The following is a 17,515-nucleotide window of genomic DNA, read 5'->3' as shown; positions in this document are numbered from 1 at the left end:
CTGTACACAATACTCCAGGTGTGGCCTCACCAATGCCCTGTACGACTGTAGCAACACCTCCCTGCCCCTGTACTCAAATCCCCTCGCTATGAAGGCCAACATGCCATTTGCTTTCTTAACCGCCTGCTGTACCTGCATGCCAACCTTCAATGACTGATGTACCATGACACCCAGGTTTCGTTGCACCTCTCCTTTTCCTAATCTGTCACCATTCAGATAATAGTCTGTCTCTCTGTTTTTACCACCAAAGTGGATGACCTCACATTTATCCACATTATACTTCATCTGCCATGCATTTGCCCACTCACCTAACCTATCCAAGTCGCTCTGCAGCCTAATAGCATCCTCCTCGCAGCTCACACTGCCACCTAACTTAGTGTCATCCGCAAATTTGGAGATACTACATTTAATCCCCTCATCTAAATCATTAATGTACAGTGTAAACAGCTGGGGCCCCAGCACACAGAACCTTGCGGTACCCCACTAGTCACCGCCTGCCATTCTGAAAAGTACCCATTTACTCCTACTCTTTGCTTCCTGTCTGACAACCAGTTCTCAATCCATGTCAGCACACTACCCCCAATCCCATGTGCTTTAACTTTGCACATTAATCTTTTGTGTGGGACCTTGTCGAAAGCCTTCTGAAAATCCAAATATACCACATCAACTGGTTCTCCCTTGTCCACTCTACTGGAAACATCCTCAAAAAATTCTCTAAGATTTGTCAAGCATGATTTCCCTTTCACAAATCCATGTTGACTTGGATCTATCATGTCACCTCTTTCCAAATGCGCTGCTATGACATCCTTAATAATTGATTCCATCATCTTACCCACTACCGATGTCAGGCTTACCGGTCTATAATTCCGTTTTCTCTCTCCCTCCTTTTTTAAAAAGTGGGGTTACATTGGCTACCCTCCACTCGATAGGAACTGATCCAGAGTCAATGGAATGTTGGAAAATGACTGTCAATGCATCCGCTATTTCCACCTCCTTAAGTACTCTGGGATGCAGTCCATCAGGTCCTGGGGATTTATCGGCCTTCAATCCCATTAATTTCCCCAACACAATTTCCCAACTAATAAGGATTTCCCTCAGTTCCTCCTCCTTACTAGACCCTCTGACCCCTCTTATATCTGGAAGGTTGTTAGTGTCCTCCTTAGTGAATACCGAACCAAAGTACTTGTTCAATTGGTCCGCCATTTCTTTGTTCCCCGTTTTGACTTCCCCTGATTCTGACTGCAGGGGACCTACGTTTGTCTTTACTAACCTTTTTCTCTTTACATATCTATAGAAACTTTTGCAATCCGTCTTAATGTTCCCTGCAAGCTTCTTCTCGTACTCCATTTTCCCTGCCCTAATCAAACCCTTTGTCCTCCTCTGCTGAGTTCTAAATTTCTCCCAGTCCCCAGGTTCGCTGCTATTTCTGGCCAATTTGTATGCCACTTCCTTGGCTTTAATACTATCCCTGATTTCCCTTGATAGCCACGGTTGATCCACCTTCCCTTATTTATTTTTACGCCAGACAGGAATGTACAATTGTTGTAGTTCATCCATGCGGTCTCTAAATGTCTGCCATTGCCCATCCACAGTCAACCCCTTAAGTATCATTCGCCAATCAATCCTAGCTAATTCACGCCTCATACCTTCAAAGTTACCCTTCTTTAAGTTCTGGACCATGGTCTCTGAATTAACTTTCAAGGATGTCTCGGAGCGGGTGGAGGACATTCTGAAATGGGAGGGAGAACAGCCAGTTGTCGTGGTGCACATTGGTACCAACGACATAGGTTAAAAAAAAGGGATGAGGTCCTACGAAAAGAATTTAAGGAGCTAGGAGCTAAATTAAAAAGTAGGACCTCAAAAGTAGTAATCTCGGGATTGCTACCAGTGCCACGTGCTAGTCAGAGTAGGAATCGCAGGATAGCGCAGATAAATACATGGCTTGAGCAGTGGTGCAGCAGGGAGGGATTCAAATTCTTGGGGCATTGGAACCGGTTCTGGGGGAGGTGGGACCAGTACAAACCGGACGGTCTGCACCTGGGCAGGTCCGGAACCAATGTCCTAGGGGGAGTGTTTGCTAGTGCTGTTGGTGAAGAGTTAAACTAATATGGCAGGGGGATGGGAACCAATACAGGGAGACAGAGGGAGACAAAAATGAGGCAAAAGCAAAAGACAGAAAGGAGATGAGGAAAAGTGGAGGGCAGAGAAACCCAAGGCAAAGAACAAAAAGGGCCACAGTACAGCAAAATTCTAGAAGGACAAAGGGTGTTAAAAAAGCAAGCCTGAAGGCTTTGTGTCTTAATGCAAGGAGTATCCACAATAAGGTGGATGAATTAACTGTGCAAATAGATGTTAACAAATATGATGTGATTGGGATTACGGAGACGTGGCTCCAGGATGATCAGGGCTGGGAACTCAACATCCAGGGGTATTCAACATTCAGGAAGGATAGAATAAAAGGAAAAGGAGGTGGGGTAGCATTGCTGGTTAAAGAGGAGATTAATGCAATAGTTAGGAAAGACATTAGCTTGGATGATGTGGAATCTATATGGGTAGAGCTGCAGAACACTAAAGGGCAAAAATCGTTAGTGGGAGTTGTGTACAGACCTCCAAACAGTAGTCGTGATGTTGGGGAGGGCATCAAACAGGAAATTAGGAGTGCATGCAATAAAGGTGCAGCAGTTATAATGGGTGACTTTAATATGCACATAGATTGGGCTAGCCAAACTGGAAGCAATACGGTGGAGGAGGATTTCCTGGAATGCATAAGGGATGGTTTTCTCGACCAATATGTTGAGGAACCAACTAGGGGGGAGGCCATCTTAGACTGGGTGTTGTGTAATGAGAGAGGATTAATTAGCAATCTCATTGTGCGAGGCCCCTTGGGGAAGAGTGACCATAATATGGTGGAATTCTGCATTAGGATGGAGAATGAAACAGTTAATTCAGAGACCATGGTCCAGAACTTAAAGAAGGGTAACTTTGAAGGTATGAGGCATGAATTGGCTAAGATAGATTGGCTAATGATACTTAAGGGGTTGACTGTGGATGGGCAATGGCGGGCAATGGCAGACATTTAGAGACCGCATGGATGAATTACAACAATTGTACATTCCTGTCTGGCGTAAAAATAAAAAAGGGAAGGTGGCTCAACCGTGGCTATCTAGGGAAATCAGGGATAGTATTAAAGCCAAGGAAATGGCATACAAATTGGCCAGAAATAGCAGCGAACCTGGGGACTGGGAGAAATTTAGAACTCAGCAGAGGAGGACAAAGGGTTTGATTAGGGCAGGGAAAATGGAGTACGAGCAGAAGCTTGCAGGGAACATTAAGGCGGATTGCAAAAGTTTCTATAGGTATGTAAAGAGAAAAAGGTTGGTGAAGACAAACGTAGGTCCCCTGCAGTCAGAATCAGGGGAAGTCATAACGGGGAACAAAGAAATGGCAGACCAATTGAACAAGTACTTTGGTTCAGTATTCACTAAGGAGGACACAAACAACCTTCCGGATATAAAAGTGGTCAGAGGGTCTATTAAGGAGGAGGAACTGAGGGAAATCTTTATCAGTCGGGAAATTGTGTTGGGGAAATTGATGGGATTGAAGGCCGATAAATCCCCAGGGCCTGATGGACTGCATCCCAGAGTACTTAAGGAGGTGGCCTTGGAAATAGCGGATGCATTGACAGTCATTTTCCAACATTCCATTGACTCTGGATCAGTTCCTATCGAGTGGAGGGTAGCCAATGTAACCCCACTTTTTAAAAAAGGAGGGAGAGAGAAAGCAGGGAATTATAGACTGGTCAGCCTGACCTCAGTAGTGGGTAAAATGATGGAATCAATTATTAAGGATGTCATAGCAGCGCATTTGGAAAATGGTGACATGATAGGTCCAAGTCAGCATGGATTTGTGAAGGGGAGATCATGCTTGACAAATCTTCTGGAATTTTTTGAGGATGTTTCCAATAAAGTGGACAAAGGAGTACCAGTTGATGTGGTATATTTGGACTTTCAGAAGGCTTTCGACAAGGTCCCACACAGGAGATTAATGTGCAAAGTTAAAGCACATGGGATTGGGGGTAGTGTGCTGACGTGGATTGAGAACTGGTTGTCAGACAGGAAGCAAAGAGTAGGAGTAAATGGGTACTTTTCGGAATGGCAGGCAGTGACTAGTGGGGTACCGCAGGGTTCTGTGCTGGGGCCCCAGCTGTTTACATTGTACATTAATGATTTAGACGAGGGGATTAAATGTAGTATCTCCAAATTTGCGGATGACACTAAGTTGGGTGGCAGTGTGAGCTGCGAGGAGGATGCTATGAGGCTACAGAGTGACTTGGATAGGTTAGGTGAGTGGGCAAATGCGTGGCAGATGAAGTATAATGTGGATAAATGTGAGGTTATCCACTTTGGTGGTAAAAACAGAGAGACAGACTATTATCTGAATGGTGACAGATTAGGAAAAAGGAAGGTGCAACGAGACCTGGGTGTCATGGTACATCAGTCATTGAAGGTTGGCATGCAGGTACAGCAGGCGGTTAAGAAAGCAAATGACATGTTGGCCTTCATAGCGAGGGGATTTGAGTACAGGGGCAGGGAGGTGTTGCTACAGTTGTACAGGGCCTTGGTGAGGCCACACCTGGAGTATTGTGTACAGTTTTGGTCTCCTAACTTGAGGAAGGACATTCTTGCTATTGAGGGAGGGCAGCGAAGATTCACCAGACTGATTCCCGGGATGGTGGGACTGACCTATCAAGAAAGACTGGATCAACTGGGCTTGTATTCACTGGAGTTCAGAAGAGTGAGAGGGGACCTCATAGAAACGTTTAAAATTCTGACGGGTTTGGACAGGTTGGATGCAGGAAGAATGTTCCCAATGTTGGGGAAGTCCAGAACCAGGGGTCACAGTCTAAGGATAAGGGATAAGCCATTTAGGACCGCGATAAGGAGAAACTTCTTCACCCAGAGAGTGGTGAACCTGTGGAATTCTCTACCACAGGAAGTAGTTGAGGCCTATTCAAAAGGGAGTTAGATGAAGTCCTTACTACTCGGGGGATCAAGGGGTATGGCGTGAAAGCAGGAAGTGGGTACTGAAGTTTCATGTTCAGCCATGAACTCATTGAATGGCGGTGCAGGCTAGAAGGGCTCAATGGCCTGCTCCTGCACCTATTTTCTATGTTTCTATGTTAACTGTTTCATTCTCCATCCTAATGCAGAATTCCACCATATTATGGTCACTCTTCCCCAAGGGGCCTCGCACAATGGTATTGCTAATTAATCCTCTCTCATTACACAACACCCAGTCTAAGATGGCCTCCCCTCTAGTTGGTTCCTCGACATATTGGTCTAGAAAACCATCCCTTATGCACTCCAGGAAATCCTCCTCCACCATATTGCTTCCAGTTTGGTTAGCCCAATCTATGTGCATATTAAAGTCACCCATTATAACTGCTATAACCTTTATTGCATGCACCCCTAATTTCCTGTTTGATCCCCTCCCCAACATTACTACGACTGTTTGGAGGTCTGTACACAACTCCCACTAACGTTTTTTGCCCTTTGGTGTTCTGCAGTTCTACCCATATAGATTCCACATCATCCAAGCTAATGTCTATTCTAACTATTGCATTAATCTCTTCTTTAACCAGCAATGCTACCCCACCTCCTTTTCCTTTCATTCTATCCTTCCTGAATGTTGAATACCCCTGGATGTTGAGTTCCCAGCCCTGATCATCCTGGAGCCACGTCTCCGTAATCCCAATCACATCATATTTGTTAATATCTATTTGCACAGTTAATTCATCCAACTTATTACGGATACTCCTTGCATTAAGACACAAAGCCTTCAGGCTTGTTTTTTTAACACCCTTTTTCCTTTTAGAATTTTGCTGTACAGTGGCCCTTTTTGTTTTTTGTCTTGGGTTTCTCTGCCCTCCACTTTTCCTCATCTCCTTTCTGTCTTTTGCTTTTGTCTCCTTTTTGTTTCCCTCTGTCTCTCTGCATTGATTCCCATCCCCCTGCCATATTAGTTTAATTCCTCCCCAACAGCACTAGCAAACACTCCCCCTCGGACATTGGTTCCGGTCCTGCCCAGGTCCGCTTTGTACTGGTCCCATCTCCCCCAGAACCGGTTCCAATCCCCCAGGAATTTGAATCCCTCCCTGCTGCACCACTGCTCAAGCCATGTATTCATCTGCGCTATCCTGCGATTCCTACTCTGACTAGCACGTGGCACTGGTAGCAATCCCGAGATTACTACTTTTGAGGTCCTACTTTTTAATTTAGCTCCGAGCTCCTTAAATTCGTTTCGTAGGACCTCATCCCTTTTTTTTTTACCTATGTCGTTGGTACCAATGTGCACCACGACAACTGGCTGTTCTCCTTCCTTTTTTAGAATGTCCTGCACCCGCTCAGAGACATCCTTGACCCTTGCACCAGGGAGGCAACATACTATCCTGGAGTCTCGGTTGCGGCCAACCAGAGAATGAACCATTTATCCCGACTCTCTGTTCTCTGTTAGTTAGCCAATCCTCTATCCATGCTAATATATTACCCCCAACCCTGTGAACTTTTATCTTGTGCAGTAACCTTTTATGTGGCACCTTGTCAAATGCCTTCTGGAAATCCAAATACATCACATCCACTGGTTCCCCTTTATCCACCCTGTTCGTTACATCCTCAAAGAATTCCAGCAAATTTGTTAAACATGACTTCCCCTTCATAAATCCATGCTGACTCTGCCTGACCGAATTTTGCTTTTCCAATGTCCTGCTACTACTTCTTTAATAATGGCTCCAACATTTTCCCAGCCACAGATGTTAGACTAACTGGTCTATAGTTTCCTGCTTTTTGTCTGCCTCTGAGATGAGGAAGAATTTCTTCTCTCAAAGGGTTGTAAATCTATGGAATTCTCTGTCCCCGAGAACTGTGGAGGCTGGGTCATTGAATATATTTAAAGTGGAGATAGACAGATTTTTGAGCGATAAGGGAGTAAAGGGTTATGTGGAGCAGGCAGGGAAGTGGAGCTGAGGCTAGGATTAACTCAGCCATGATCTTATTAAATGGTGGAACAGGCTCGAGGAGCCAAATGGCATACTCCTCCTATTTCTTATGTTCTTATAGTGTTCCTTTATGGTCAGATTAGGTGTTAATCTCACGTTATCAAAACCATTGATACTAATACAAAGAGCAAAATACTGTGGATGCTGGAATCTGAAATAAAATGCTGGAAATCTCAGCAGGTCAAGCAGCATCTGTGGAGAGAAAAATCGAGTTAAAGTTTCGGGTCAACGACCCTTCGTCAAAACTACCGAATGTTCGAAAAGAGCATATTCTTAAGCACTAAAAGGGGGAGGGGAAGAAGAACAAAAGGGAAAGTCTATGATCGTGTGGAAGGCAGGAGAGATTAGAGAGACAAAAGGGATGATGGGCCGAATTGAAATGGTAATGGCACAAGTTAGAAAAAGGTTAAACTGGATAGGGTGTGAATGGTGTAGTAATGACCAGCTGCCATTATAGACGAAAAGAAGAAAAAAAACATAAGATGTGGGGTGCTGTGGGGGAGGGGGGGCGGGGGGCGAAGGAAAGGGAGCTAAGGAAGGCCAGAGGTTATGCTCTGAAATTGTTGAACTTGATGTTGAGTCCAGAAGGATGTAAAGTGCCTAAACAAAAGATGAGGTGCTGTTCCTTGAGCTTGCGTTGCGCTTCTTTGGAACAGTGTAAGAGGCCGAGGATGGAGATATCAGAGTGGGAGAATTAAAGTGACAGGCGACTGGAAGCTCAGGGTCATACTTATGGACTGAACGGAGGTGTTCAGCAAAGCGGTCACCCAATCTACGCTTGGTCTCTGCAATGTAGAGGAGACCACATCGTGAGCAGCGAAGACAGTATACTAAATTGAAAGAAGTACAAGTAAATCGTTGTTTCACCTGAAAGGAATATTTGGGGCCCTGGATAGTAGGAAGGGAGGAGGAAAAAGGACAAGTGTTGCATCTCCTGCGCTTGCGTGGGAAGGGGAGGGGGTGACTGTGGAATGGACCAGGGTGTCATGGAGGGAGCGGTCCCTTTGGAATGCTGAGTGGTGAGGGGAGGAGGAGATGTGATTGGTGGTCGGATCACGCTGGAGATGGCGGAGGATGATCCATTGAATGTGGAGGCTGGTGGGGTGAAAGGTGAGGATAAGGGGAACCCTGTCGTGGTTCTGAGGGGGAGGGGAAGGGATGAGAGCAGTTGTGCGGGAAATAGAACAGACACAGTCGAAGGCCATGTTGAGGGGAATCCTCGGTTGAGGAAAAAGGAAGACATGTCAGAGGCACTAGTGCGAAAGGTGGTGTCGTCAGAGTACACTGTATTTAGTATACTGTATTCGTTGCTCAGGATATGGGGCCCAAGTTTCCACATGATTTGCGCCTGATTTTTAGGAGCAACTGGTGGAGAACGGACTATCTTAGAAATCACAATTCTCCACATTTTTTTTTCTGCAGTTCTAGTCAGTTAGAACAGTTCCACTTTGGAACAGAATTTTTTCTTCAAAAGGGGGCGTGTCCGGCCACTGACGCCTGATTTCAAAGTTTCCACAGTGAAAAAGTACTCCAAACTAACTTAGAATGGAGCAAGTGAAGATTTTTGTAGAACTGAAAAAACTTGTTCTACACATTAAAAAATCAGGCGCAGGTTACAAATTAGGCGTAGGGAATGAGGGGGGATGGGGAAGGGAAGTCATTAAATTCTATAATAAATCCTTAGTTATACTTATACAAATATTATACAAATAAATCCAACCTGAATAAAAAATTTATAAGCAAAGAAAAGATTAAATAAACCATGTTCCTACCTGTGTGAAAGTTCTTCAGGCAGGCCTTTAGGAAGCGGTTTGCCGTTGGGACCGAAGGCTGAACGGGCCGGGCCCGAGATTTCGGGCAGGGGGCGTTGGGTCGGGTCGGTTCGGTTCGGGTCGGCAGGGGCAGAGAGAGAGGGAGAGAGATCAATCGGGGAGGGGAAGGGGGAGGGGGAGGTCAGGTCGGATCCAGTCCGGGGGCGGGAGTAGAGTTGGGTGGGAGCGGCAGACGCAGACGGGTCGAGTCGGGTCCGGTTCGGTGGGTGGGGGGGGGGCGGGGGAAGCAGGAGCGGCAGCGACGGTCGGGTCGGGTCGGGGGGTGGGGGGCGGGGGAAGCAGGAGCGGCAGCGACGGTCGGGTCGGGTTCGGTGGCTGGGGGGGGGGAGCAGGAGCGGCAGCGACGGTCGGGTCGGGTCGGGGGGTGGGGGGCGGGGGAAGCAGGAGCGACAGCGACGGTCGGGTCCGGTTCGGTGGCTGGGGGGGGGGAGCAGGAGCGGCAGCGACGGTCGGGTCGGGTCGGGGGGTGGGGGGGGGGGAGCAGGAGCGGCAGCGACGGTCGGGTCCGGTTCGGTGGCTGGGGGGGGGGGGGAGGAGCGGCAGCGACGGTCGGGTCGGGTCGGGGGGTGGGGGGGGGGGAGCAGGAGCGGCAGCGACGGTCGGGTCGGGTTCGGTGGCTGGGGGGGGGGAGCAGGAGCGGCAGCGACGGTCGGGTCGGGTCGGGGGGTGGGGGGGGGGGGAGCAGGAGCGGCAGCGACGGTCGGGTCGGGGGGTGGGGGGGGGGGGAGCAGGAGCGGCAGCGACGGTCGGGTCGGGTCGGGGGGTGGGGGGGGGGGGAGCAGGAGCGGCAGCGACGGTCGGGTCCGGTTCGGTGGCTGGGGGGGGGAAGCAGGAGCGGCAGCGACGGTCGGGTCGGGTCGGGGGGTGGGGGGGGGGGGAGCAGGAGCGGCAGCGACGGTCGGGTCCGGTTCGGTGGCTGGGGGGGGGGAGCAGGAGCGGCAGCGACGGTCGGGTCCGGTTCGGTGGGGGGGGGGCGGGGGAAGCAGGAGCGGCAGCGACGGTCGGGTCCGGTTCGGTGGGTGGGGGGGGGGAGCAGGAGCGGCAGCGACGGTCGGGTCCGGTTCGGTGGGGGGGGGGGGGCGGGGGAAGCAGGAGCGGCAGCGACGGTCGGGTCCGGTTCGGTGGGGGGGGGGGGGCGGGGGAAGCAGGAGCGGCAGCGACGGTCGGGTCCGGTTCGGTGGGTGGGGGGGGGGAGCAGGAGCGGCAGCGACGGTCGGGTCCGGTTCGGTGGGGGGGGGGGCGGGGGAAGCAGGAGCGGCAGCGACGGTCGGGTCCGGTTCGGTGGGGGGGGGGGGCGGGGGAAGCAGGAGCGGCAGCGACGGTCGGGTCCGGTTCGGTGGGTGGGGGGGGGAAGCAGGAGCGGCAGCGACGGTCGGGTTGGGTCGGGGGGTGGGGGGGGCGGGGGAGCAGGAGCGGCAGCGACAGGCAGGTCCGGTCCGGTCCGGGCGGGGGGGAAAGCAGGAGCGGGATTCGGGAGGAAACAGGAGCTGGCCGTGGGAGGAGCCTTATTCACGCAGCCCCAGTGAGGCCATTCGGCCAGGGCTAGGGGCTGCGTGCTTCGGGCCCCTCCCACACAGTTTCGGGCGCCTGGAGCTATTGCAATTGCGTGCCCACTGTAGCGCGCATGTGCAGAGGTCCCGGCACTGTTTTCAGTGCAGGGACCTGGCTCCGCCCCCCTACAGCTCCTGCTGCGCCGCGCCGAGGGCCAGAGGACCTGCAGGGAGGTGGAGAATACGGAGGGTTTTTTTAGGCGCACTTTGTGGCGCGAAAAACGGGCATCCAGGTCGGGACAGCGCCGTTTTAGGCGCGGCTCGAAACTTGGGCCCATGGTCTCTACATTGGGGACAGCAAGCGTAGATTGGGTGACCGCTTTGCTGAACACCTCCGTTCAGTCCTGAGCTTCCGGCCGCCTGTCACTTTAATTCTCCACTCCATTCCCATTCTGATATTTCCGTCCTCGGCTGTTCCAATGAAGCTCAACGCAAGCTCGAGGAACAGCACCTCATCTTTCGTTTAGGCACTTTACAACCTTCTGGACTCAACATTGAGTTCAACAATTTCAGAGCAGAACCTCTGTCCATCTTTGGCTCCCTTTCCCCCCCCCCCCACCCCCAACCACCATTTTATGTATTTTTTTCTTCCTTTTTTTTCTTTGTCTATAATGGCAGCTGGTCATTACTGTGCCATTCACACCCTATCCAGATTAACCTTTTTCTAACTTCTGGCATTACCATTTCAATTTGGCCCATCATCCCTTTGTGTCTCTAATCTCGCCTGCCTACCACCCTATCACAGACCTTCCCTTTTGTTCTTTCCTCCCCTCCCCCTTTCAGTGTTTAAGAATATGCTCTTTTTGAACATTCGGCAGTTCTGATGAAGGGTCGTCAACCTGAACCGTTAACTCTGTTTTTCTCTCCACAGATGCTGCCTGACCCGCTGAGATTTCTAGCATTCTCTGTTTTTATTAGCCTTTGATACTGTTTTACCCTCCTCAATAGTTAATTATTTATAAACTATAAATAAATAGACTGGACCTATTTTTGTAATTTTTCATTCCATGACCCTCCCCTGATAGATGGGATAAACTAGTAGTCTCTCACCTTCTGATTACAGAACTACAAGTGAACTCTGCATTCTGACAGTGGCAGTGGGCTAAATTTAAAATCGAGAATAGCCAAAGGAGATTTAATGTCAAGTCTGGGAATAATCCAGCCTTTCCCTGCTCAGGGACATGAGTTCCAATAATGTTGTGCAGCCTCTGTTAACGGGAGGACAGAGCCGTTGTGCTGAACGTCACTCTGTAAGTACAAGGCACGGTCGAACAACTTTGTTTCATTGCTAGTTTCACCACTGCTCAAACAAGGGAGAAAAATGACCGTTTAATGATTTACTGCTTCTAGGTTTTTAAAAGTAGTTGTTTAGATGTGTCTTACCAAGTCAGTTGCAAATCCGACATTGTGTGTTGACAGGGACTGCAGTTGATCTCCGGGTTTCTGATCTGAGGAACAGTAGGAGCCGAGGGGGAGGGGGAGTATTGGAAATGTTTGCAAAGCAGAGACATGTTTTGGTATTTGTGCTGTGATCTTTTGGGAGCTAAATTTAGCTTTCCAAAAGATAGTTGAGGGCGATTATTGTCTGTGAGCTGAGAGCAGGCAGATCTGTCTCCTCTCATTTTCAGGGTTAGCCTGTAAAGGTTGACAGAGTTGCATTTATATAAAGCCTTATTATTTCCCTCAGGAACTTCTCAAGATACTTTAAACACAACGTGTCCGCCGTGGCTCAGTAGGTCAGTACTTCTGAGTCAGAAGGTCATGCGTTGAGGGCCCACTCCAGAGACTGGAACACATAATCCAGGCTGACACTCTGGTGCAGTACTGAGGGAGTGCTGCACTGTCAGAGTTGCCGTCTTTCCGAGACCTATTGGAAGACAAGCAAGGGAGTTCTCTCTGGTGTCCTGGGGCCAATATTTATCACTCAGCCAACTTCACTAAAACAGATTATCTGGTCATTTGTCTCCTTACTGTTTGTGGGACCAATTGGCTGTAGCATTTTCTTACTTTATAACGGTGACTACACTTCGGAAGTACTTCAATGGCTGTAAAGCGCTTTGGGACAGCCTGAGGTCATGAAAGGTGCTATATAAATGCAAATCTTTAATTTTCATTTTACATTGAATTACTTTGAAGTACAATAACTGTTATGTAGCCAGATGTGACAGCTGTTTGCTGCAAGGGTATCAGATCTTTAATATATACTGAACTGCACGTGAGACTTCTCCAACTGTTTCATTAGTTGAGGGCAGTGTGGCCTGCACACTTCTTGGATCGTGTCATGCTTGGATCGTGACCTGAGCAGTCAGACAGCAGCTTGGTGTAACTCCTTGACAATACAGCATTCCCTCAGATTTACCATGAAGTGTTGGCTTAGGTTATTTGCTCAGGCCCATGGTGGAATTTGAACTCTGTCGTACGCTGCTAACTCACAGGCATGTGTGTCTCCACTGAGCCAGGCTCACACTTGTTACCACAAGGATTTGCGCCGTTTACTGTAAGATGCTCCCATTTTACCCAAGGTTTTTAAAAATGAAAGATGACTGATAATAGTGAGTGATAAAATACAAGTTATTGAAAACTTAAATGGAATTTATGAGAAATAAATCCTCAAAACCTTAATTATGGACGTTCACAGAAAATGATACTGTCTCAAAGTTTATCAACTCAAGTGCATAACAATAGCTTGTGTCTTTTTTATTCATTCATTGGATGTGAGCATCATTGGCAAGCCTAGCATTTATTGCCCATCCCTAATTGCCCTCGAGAAGGTGGTGGTGAGCTGTCGCCTTGAACCGCTGCAGTCGTGTGGTGAATGTACTCCCAAAGTGCTGTTCCAGGATTGTGACCCAGTGACGATGAAGAAATAGTGATTTATTTCCAAGACAGGATAGTGGGGAACTTGGAGGTGATGGTGTTCCCAAGGCCTGCTGCCCTTTTCTTTCTAGATGGTAGAGGTCACAAGTTTGGGAGGTGCTGTTGAAGAAACCTTGCCGAGGTGCTGCAGTGCATCTTTTAGATGATGCAGACTGCAGCCAAACTGCACCGGTGAGGGAGAGGATGAATGTTTAAGGTGGAGGATGGGGTGCTGCTCAAGCGGGATGCTTTGTCCTGGATGGTGTTGAGCTTCTTGTGTTGTTGGAGCAGCAACTGGAGAATATTCCATCACACACCTGACTTGTGCCTTGTAGATGGGGAAAAGGCTTTGGGAGTCGGGAGGTGAGACACTCGCTGCAGAATACCCAGCCTCTGACCTGCTCTTGTAGCCAAAGTGTGGCAGGTCCAGTTAAGTTTCTGCTCAATGGTAACCCCATTATATTGAATTTAAAGACAAAAAGCAAAGAATATAGGTCAGGTCACCGCTGCTGTAGTATATGCTACATAGGACTGGACCATTACTTGATTGCCAATGAGAGGCAGATATTTCATTCAACGCTTCAATATAAAGGAGCCTGCACTGGTGCTTCTTGTAGTACAGAGTACTACTAGAGAGACACTGCCAGTGGTGTCAAACATAATTTGCTGTGGCTAGTGGTGCTGGATGATTCAGCCATTCATTGTCAGATCTGCCTTCACTACATCAAGTTCCACTGGCTTCACTGCTTAAATCCAGCCATGACTCCAGAATCACCCAGGCTCATCCTTCTTGAATCCCTCACTGATAACGAAAAGTGCTAGGTGTCCATGAATTCCTAGATCACCAACATTCTTCCTTCCCCTTGCCCACAAAACCAAACCCTCCCCAGTCCCATTCCCACTCAAGCCCTAAAAGCTCATTCTCTCCAGTTTCTCCCCATGTCCCCATTGTCTTCAATCCCATCTTGTCCCTTGACCCCACTTGAACTAAAATCCTGGCCGCACAACTTCCCTTTCTCAGCTGATGCTGTTGTGACTGGCAGTGGACAATTCAGCAGATAACGGAAGGAGGAAAATCCATAAACATCCCCATCTTCAATGATGGCAGAGCTCAGCATGCGAGTCCAAAAGACAAGGCTGAAGCATTTGTGATCATCTTCAGCCAGAAGTACCGTGTGGATAATCCTTCTCGGTCTTCTCCTGAGGTCCTCACCATCACAGATTCCAATTTGATTCACTCCACATGATATCAAGAAATGACAATGTACTGGACACAGCAAAGGCTACAGGTCCCGACAACATCCCGGCTGTTGTGCTGAAGACCTGTGCTCCTGAACTAGCCGCGCCTCTAGTCAAGCTGTTCCAGTACAGCTACAACACTGGCATCTACCCAACAATGTGGAAAACTGCCCAGGTATGTCCTGTCCACAAAAAGCAGGACAAATCCAATCCAGCCAATTACCGCCCCATCAGTCTACTCTCAGTCATCAGCAAAGTGATGGAAGGTGTCATCGACAGTGCTTTCAAGCGGCACTTACTCACCAATAACCTGCTCACCGATGCTCAGTTTGGGTTCGGCCAGGACCACTTGGCTCCAGACCTCATTACCTGGTCCAAAAATGGACAAAATGGCTGAATTGCAGAGGTATGGTGAGAGTGACTGCCCTTGACATCAAGGCAGCATTTGACCGAGTGTGGCATCAAGGAGCTCTAGTAAAACTGAAGTCAATGGAAATCAGGGGGAAAACTCTCCACTGGCTGGAGTCATATCGAGCACAAAGGAAGGTGGTTGATGGAGGCCAATCATATTTTTCAAGTTTCTCAATGTTATGGAGACTCAGTGATTTTGATGCATTCTCCCATCTTGCAGCAGGTTTCTAAATATGCGAGTAAGAGAGTGTTGTCCGTACCAGTGGTAGCTGAAATTCTATGAGCAAGTGACTGACATCTAGGTACTAATATTGCCTGATAGATTATCTGTAAGTTGTTAAATGTCATGATATTTCTGGTTGGTAGCTAAAAATAAACTAGGTGGATTAATGTGTGACTGCAGTGAAGCCTGAGTGTTTGCTCAGCCAGTGATTTCGGGCTGAGGGTTGAGTCTTCCCACCAGCCCTAATAATTAGTCAATTCTGCTCTAATCACAGCTTCACATTCATTCCAAAGAATGACTTTAGGGAAGCTACATATATATATGAGATGTATTATACTAAAGGTCTCTGGAATTAGTTTGAGCCAGTGTTCGCCTGCATTAACTGATTACTTGCATCAACAACAACAAGCAACTTATTTTTGGAAAAAGGTCACAGTGTCTTGAGGAATAGTTTCTGAGTCATCCCTGGAATATACTACATGCATTTGTGATCCATTGTACAGCAGTTGTTTCTGCAGCTGGTGCCATCATTAAAAGAATCAACTTGCATTTATACAACGCCTTCAGCATCCTCAGCATGTCCCAAAGCGCTTCACAGTCAGTGAAGTACTTCTGTAATGTAGTGTCAAGTAAGCAAATGTTGCAGCCAATTTGCACACAGCAAGGTCCCACTAACAGCACCTAGATGTTGAGATAAATGTTGGCCTGGATATCAGTAGAAATTCCCATGTCATCTTTAAATACCTGTACTGCCATGAAATCTTCTACATCCTAATATGCTTGTTTCTCTGTTAGTTTCTTTCTGTCTCTGTCTGTCTCCCTCTCACTGTCCCTCCCTCATTGTCTCCGTCTCACTGTCGCTCTCCCCCTCACATTCCCTCCCTCACTGTCTCCGTCTCACTGTCACTCTCCCCCCTCACTCTCGCTCCTCACCCCTCACTCTCGCTCCCCCTCACTCTCGCTCTCCCCCTCACTCTCTCACTGTCTCTCCCCCTCACTCACTCACTGTCTCTCCCCCTCAAATGTGAGGAGGACACAAAAAAAATTTGCAAAGGGATATAGACAGGCTAAGTGAGTGGGCAAAAAGTTTGGCGGATGGAGTATAATGTGGCAAAATGTTAGATTATCCACTTTGGCAGAAAGAATAGAAAAGAAAATTATAATTGAAATGTAGAAAAATTGCTAAATTCTGCAGTACAGTGGACCTGGGGGTCCTTGTGCATGAAACACAAAATGTTAGTATGCAGGTACAGCAAGTAATCAAGAAGGCAAATGGAATGTTGGCCTTTATTGCAAGGGGGATAGAGTAGAAAGCAGAGAAGTCCTGCTACAACTGTACAGGATATTGGTGAGGCCACACCGGGAGTACTGCGTACAGTTTTGGTCTCCGTATTTAACGAAGGATATACTTGCATTGCAGGCTGTTCAGAGAAGGTTCACTAGGTTGTTTCCGGAAATTAGGAGGTTGACGAATGAGGATAGGTTGAGTAGGTTGGGCCTATACACATTGGAGTTCAGAAGAATGAGAGGTGATCTTTTTGAAACATATAAGATAATGAGGGGGCTCGACAAGGTGGATGCAGAGAGAATATTTCCACTCATAGAGGAAATTAAAACTAGGGGACATAGTCTTAGAATAAGGGGCCGCCCATTTAAAACTGAGATGAGGAGGAATTTCTTCTCTCAGAGGGTTGTAAATCTGTGGAATTCTCTGCCCCAGAGAGCTGTGGAGGCTGGGTCATTGAATATATTTAAGGCGGAGATAGATACATTTTTGAGCAATAAGAGAGTAAAGGGTTATAGGGAGCTGGCAGGGAAGTGGAGCTGAGTCCATGATCAGATCAGCCATGATCTTATTGAATGGCGGAGCAGGCTCGAGGGGCCAAATGGACGACTCCTGCTCCTATTTCTTATGTTCTCACTATCTCCCTCCCACTGTCTCTTTCCCCCCCCCCGCCCCCACTGTCGTGTCTCCCTCCCTCTCTCGCTCCCTCTCCCTCCCTCCCTCTCTCGCTCCCTCTCCCTCCCTCTCTCGCTCCCTCTCCCTCCCTCTCTCGCTCCCTCTCCCTCCCTCTCTCGCTCCCTCTCCCTCCCTCTCTCGCTCCCTCTCTCGCTCCCTCTCCCTCCCTCTCTCGCTCCCTCTCCCTCCCTCTCTCGCTCCCTCTCCCTCCCTCTCTCGCTCCCTCTCCCTCCCTCTCTCGCTCCCTCTCCCTCCCTCTCTCGCTCCCTCTCGCTCCCTCTCTCGCTCCCTCTCGCTCCCTCTCTCGCTCCCTCTCCCTCCCTCTCTCGCTCCCTCTCCCTCCCTCTCTCGCTCCCTCTCCCTCCCTCTCTCGCTCCCTCTCCCTCCCTC

General features: G+C 48.6%; 2 protein-coding genes across 7 annotated transcripts in view; both read left to right on the top strand.

Moving 5' to 3' along the window:
• LOC139250519 (6-phosphofructo-2-kinase/fructose-2,6-bisphosphatase 4-like) overlaps positions 1 to 17,515 on the top strand; it is a 282,039-nt gene that overhangs the window by 29,547 nt on the left and 234,977 nt on the right. For 2 of the 6 annotated variants that reach the window (XM_070872901.1, XM_070872898.1), the window contains exon 2: positions 11,500 to 11,686. The exons of the other annotated variants lie outside the window; for them this stretch is intronic. The gene's annotated coding sequence lies outside the window, so the exon portion shown is untranslated. The remainder of the gene's footprint in view (positions 1 to 11,499; positions 11,687 to 17,515) is intronic. 6 annotated transcript variants of the gene reach the window in all.
• LOC139250516 (actin nucleation-promoting factor WAS-like) overlaps positions 1 to 17,515 on the top strand; it is a 115,815-nt gene that overhangs the window by 90,647 nt on the left and 7,653 nt on the right. The window contains exon 10 of the mRNA XM_070872890.1: positions 12,115 to 12,168. Within this exon, the coding sequence (XP_070728991.1) occupies positions 12,115 to 12,168 (54 nt within the window). The remainder of the gene's footprint in view (positions 1 to 12,114; positions 12,169 to 17,515) is intronic.

This window comes from Pristiophorus japonicus, unplaced genomic scaffold (assembly GCF_044704955.1).
Source record: "Pristiophorus japonicus isolate sPriJap1 unplaced genomic scaffold, sPriJap1.hap1 HAP1_SCAFFOLD_384, whole genome shotgun sequence".
NCBI lineage: Eukaryota > Metazoa > Chordata > Chondrichthyes > Pristiophoridae > Pristiophorus > Pristiophorus japonicus.
This window is presented reverse-complemented; position numbering and strand designations above follow the sequence as displayed.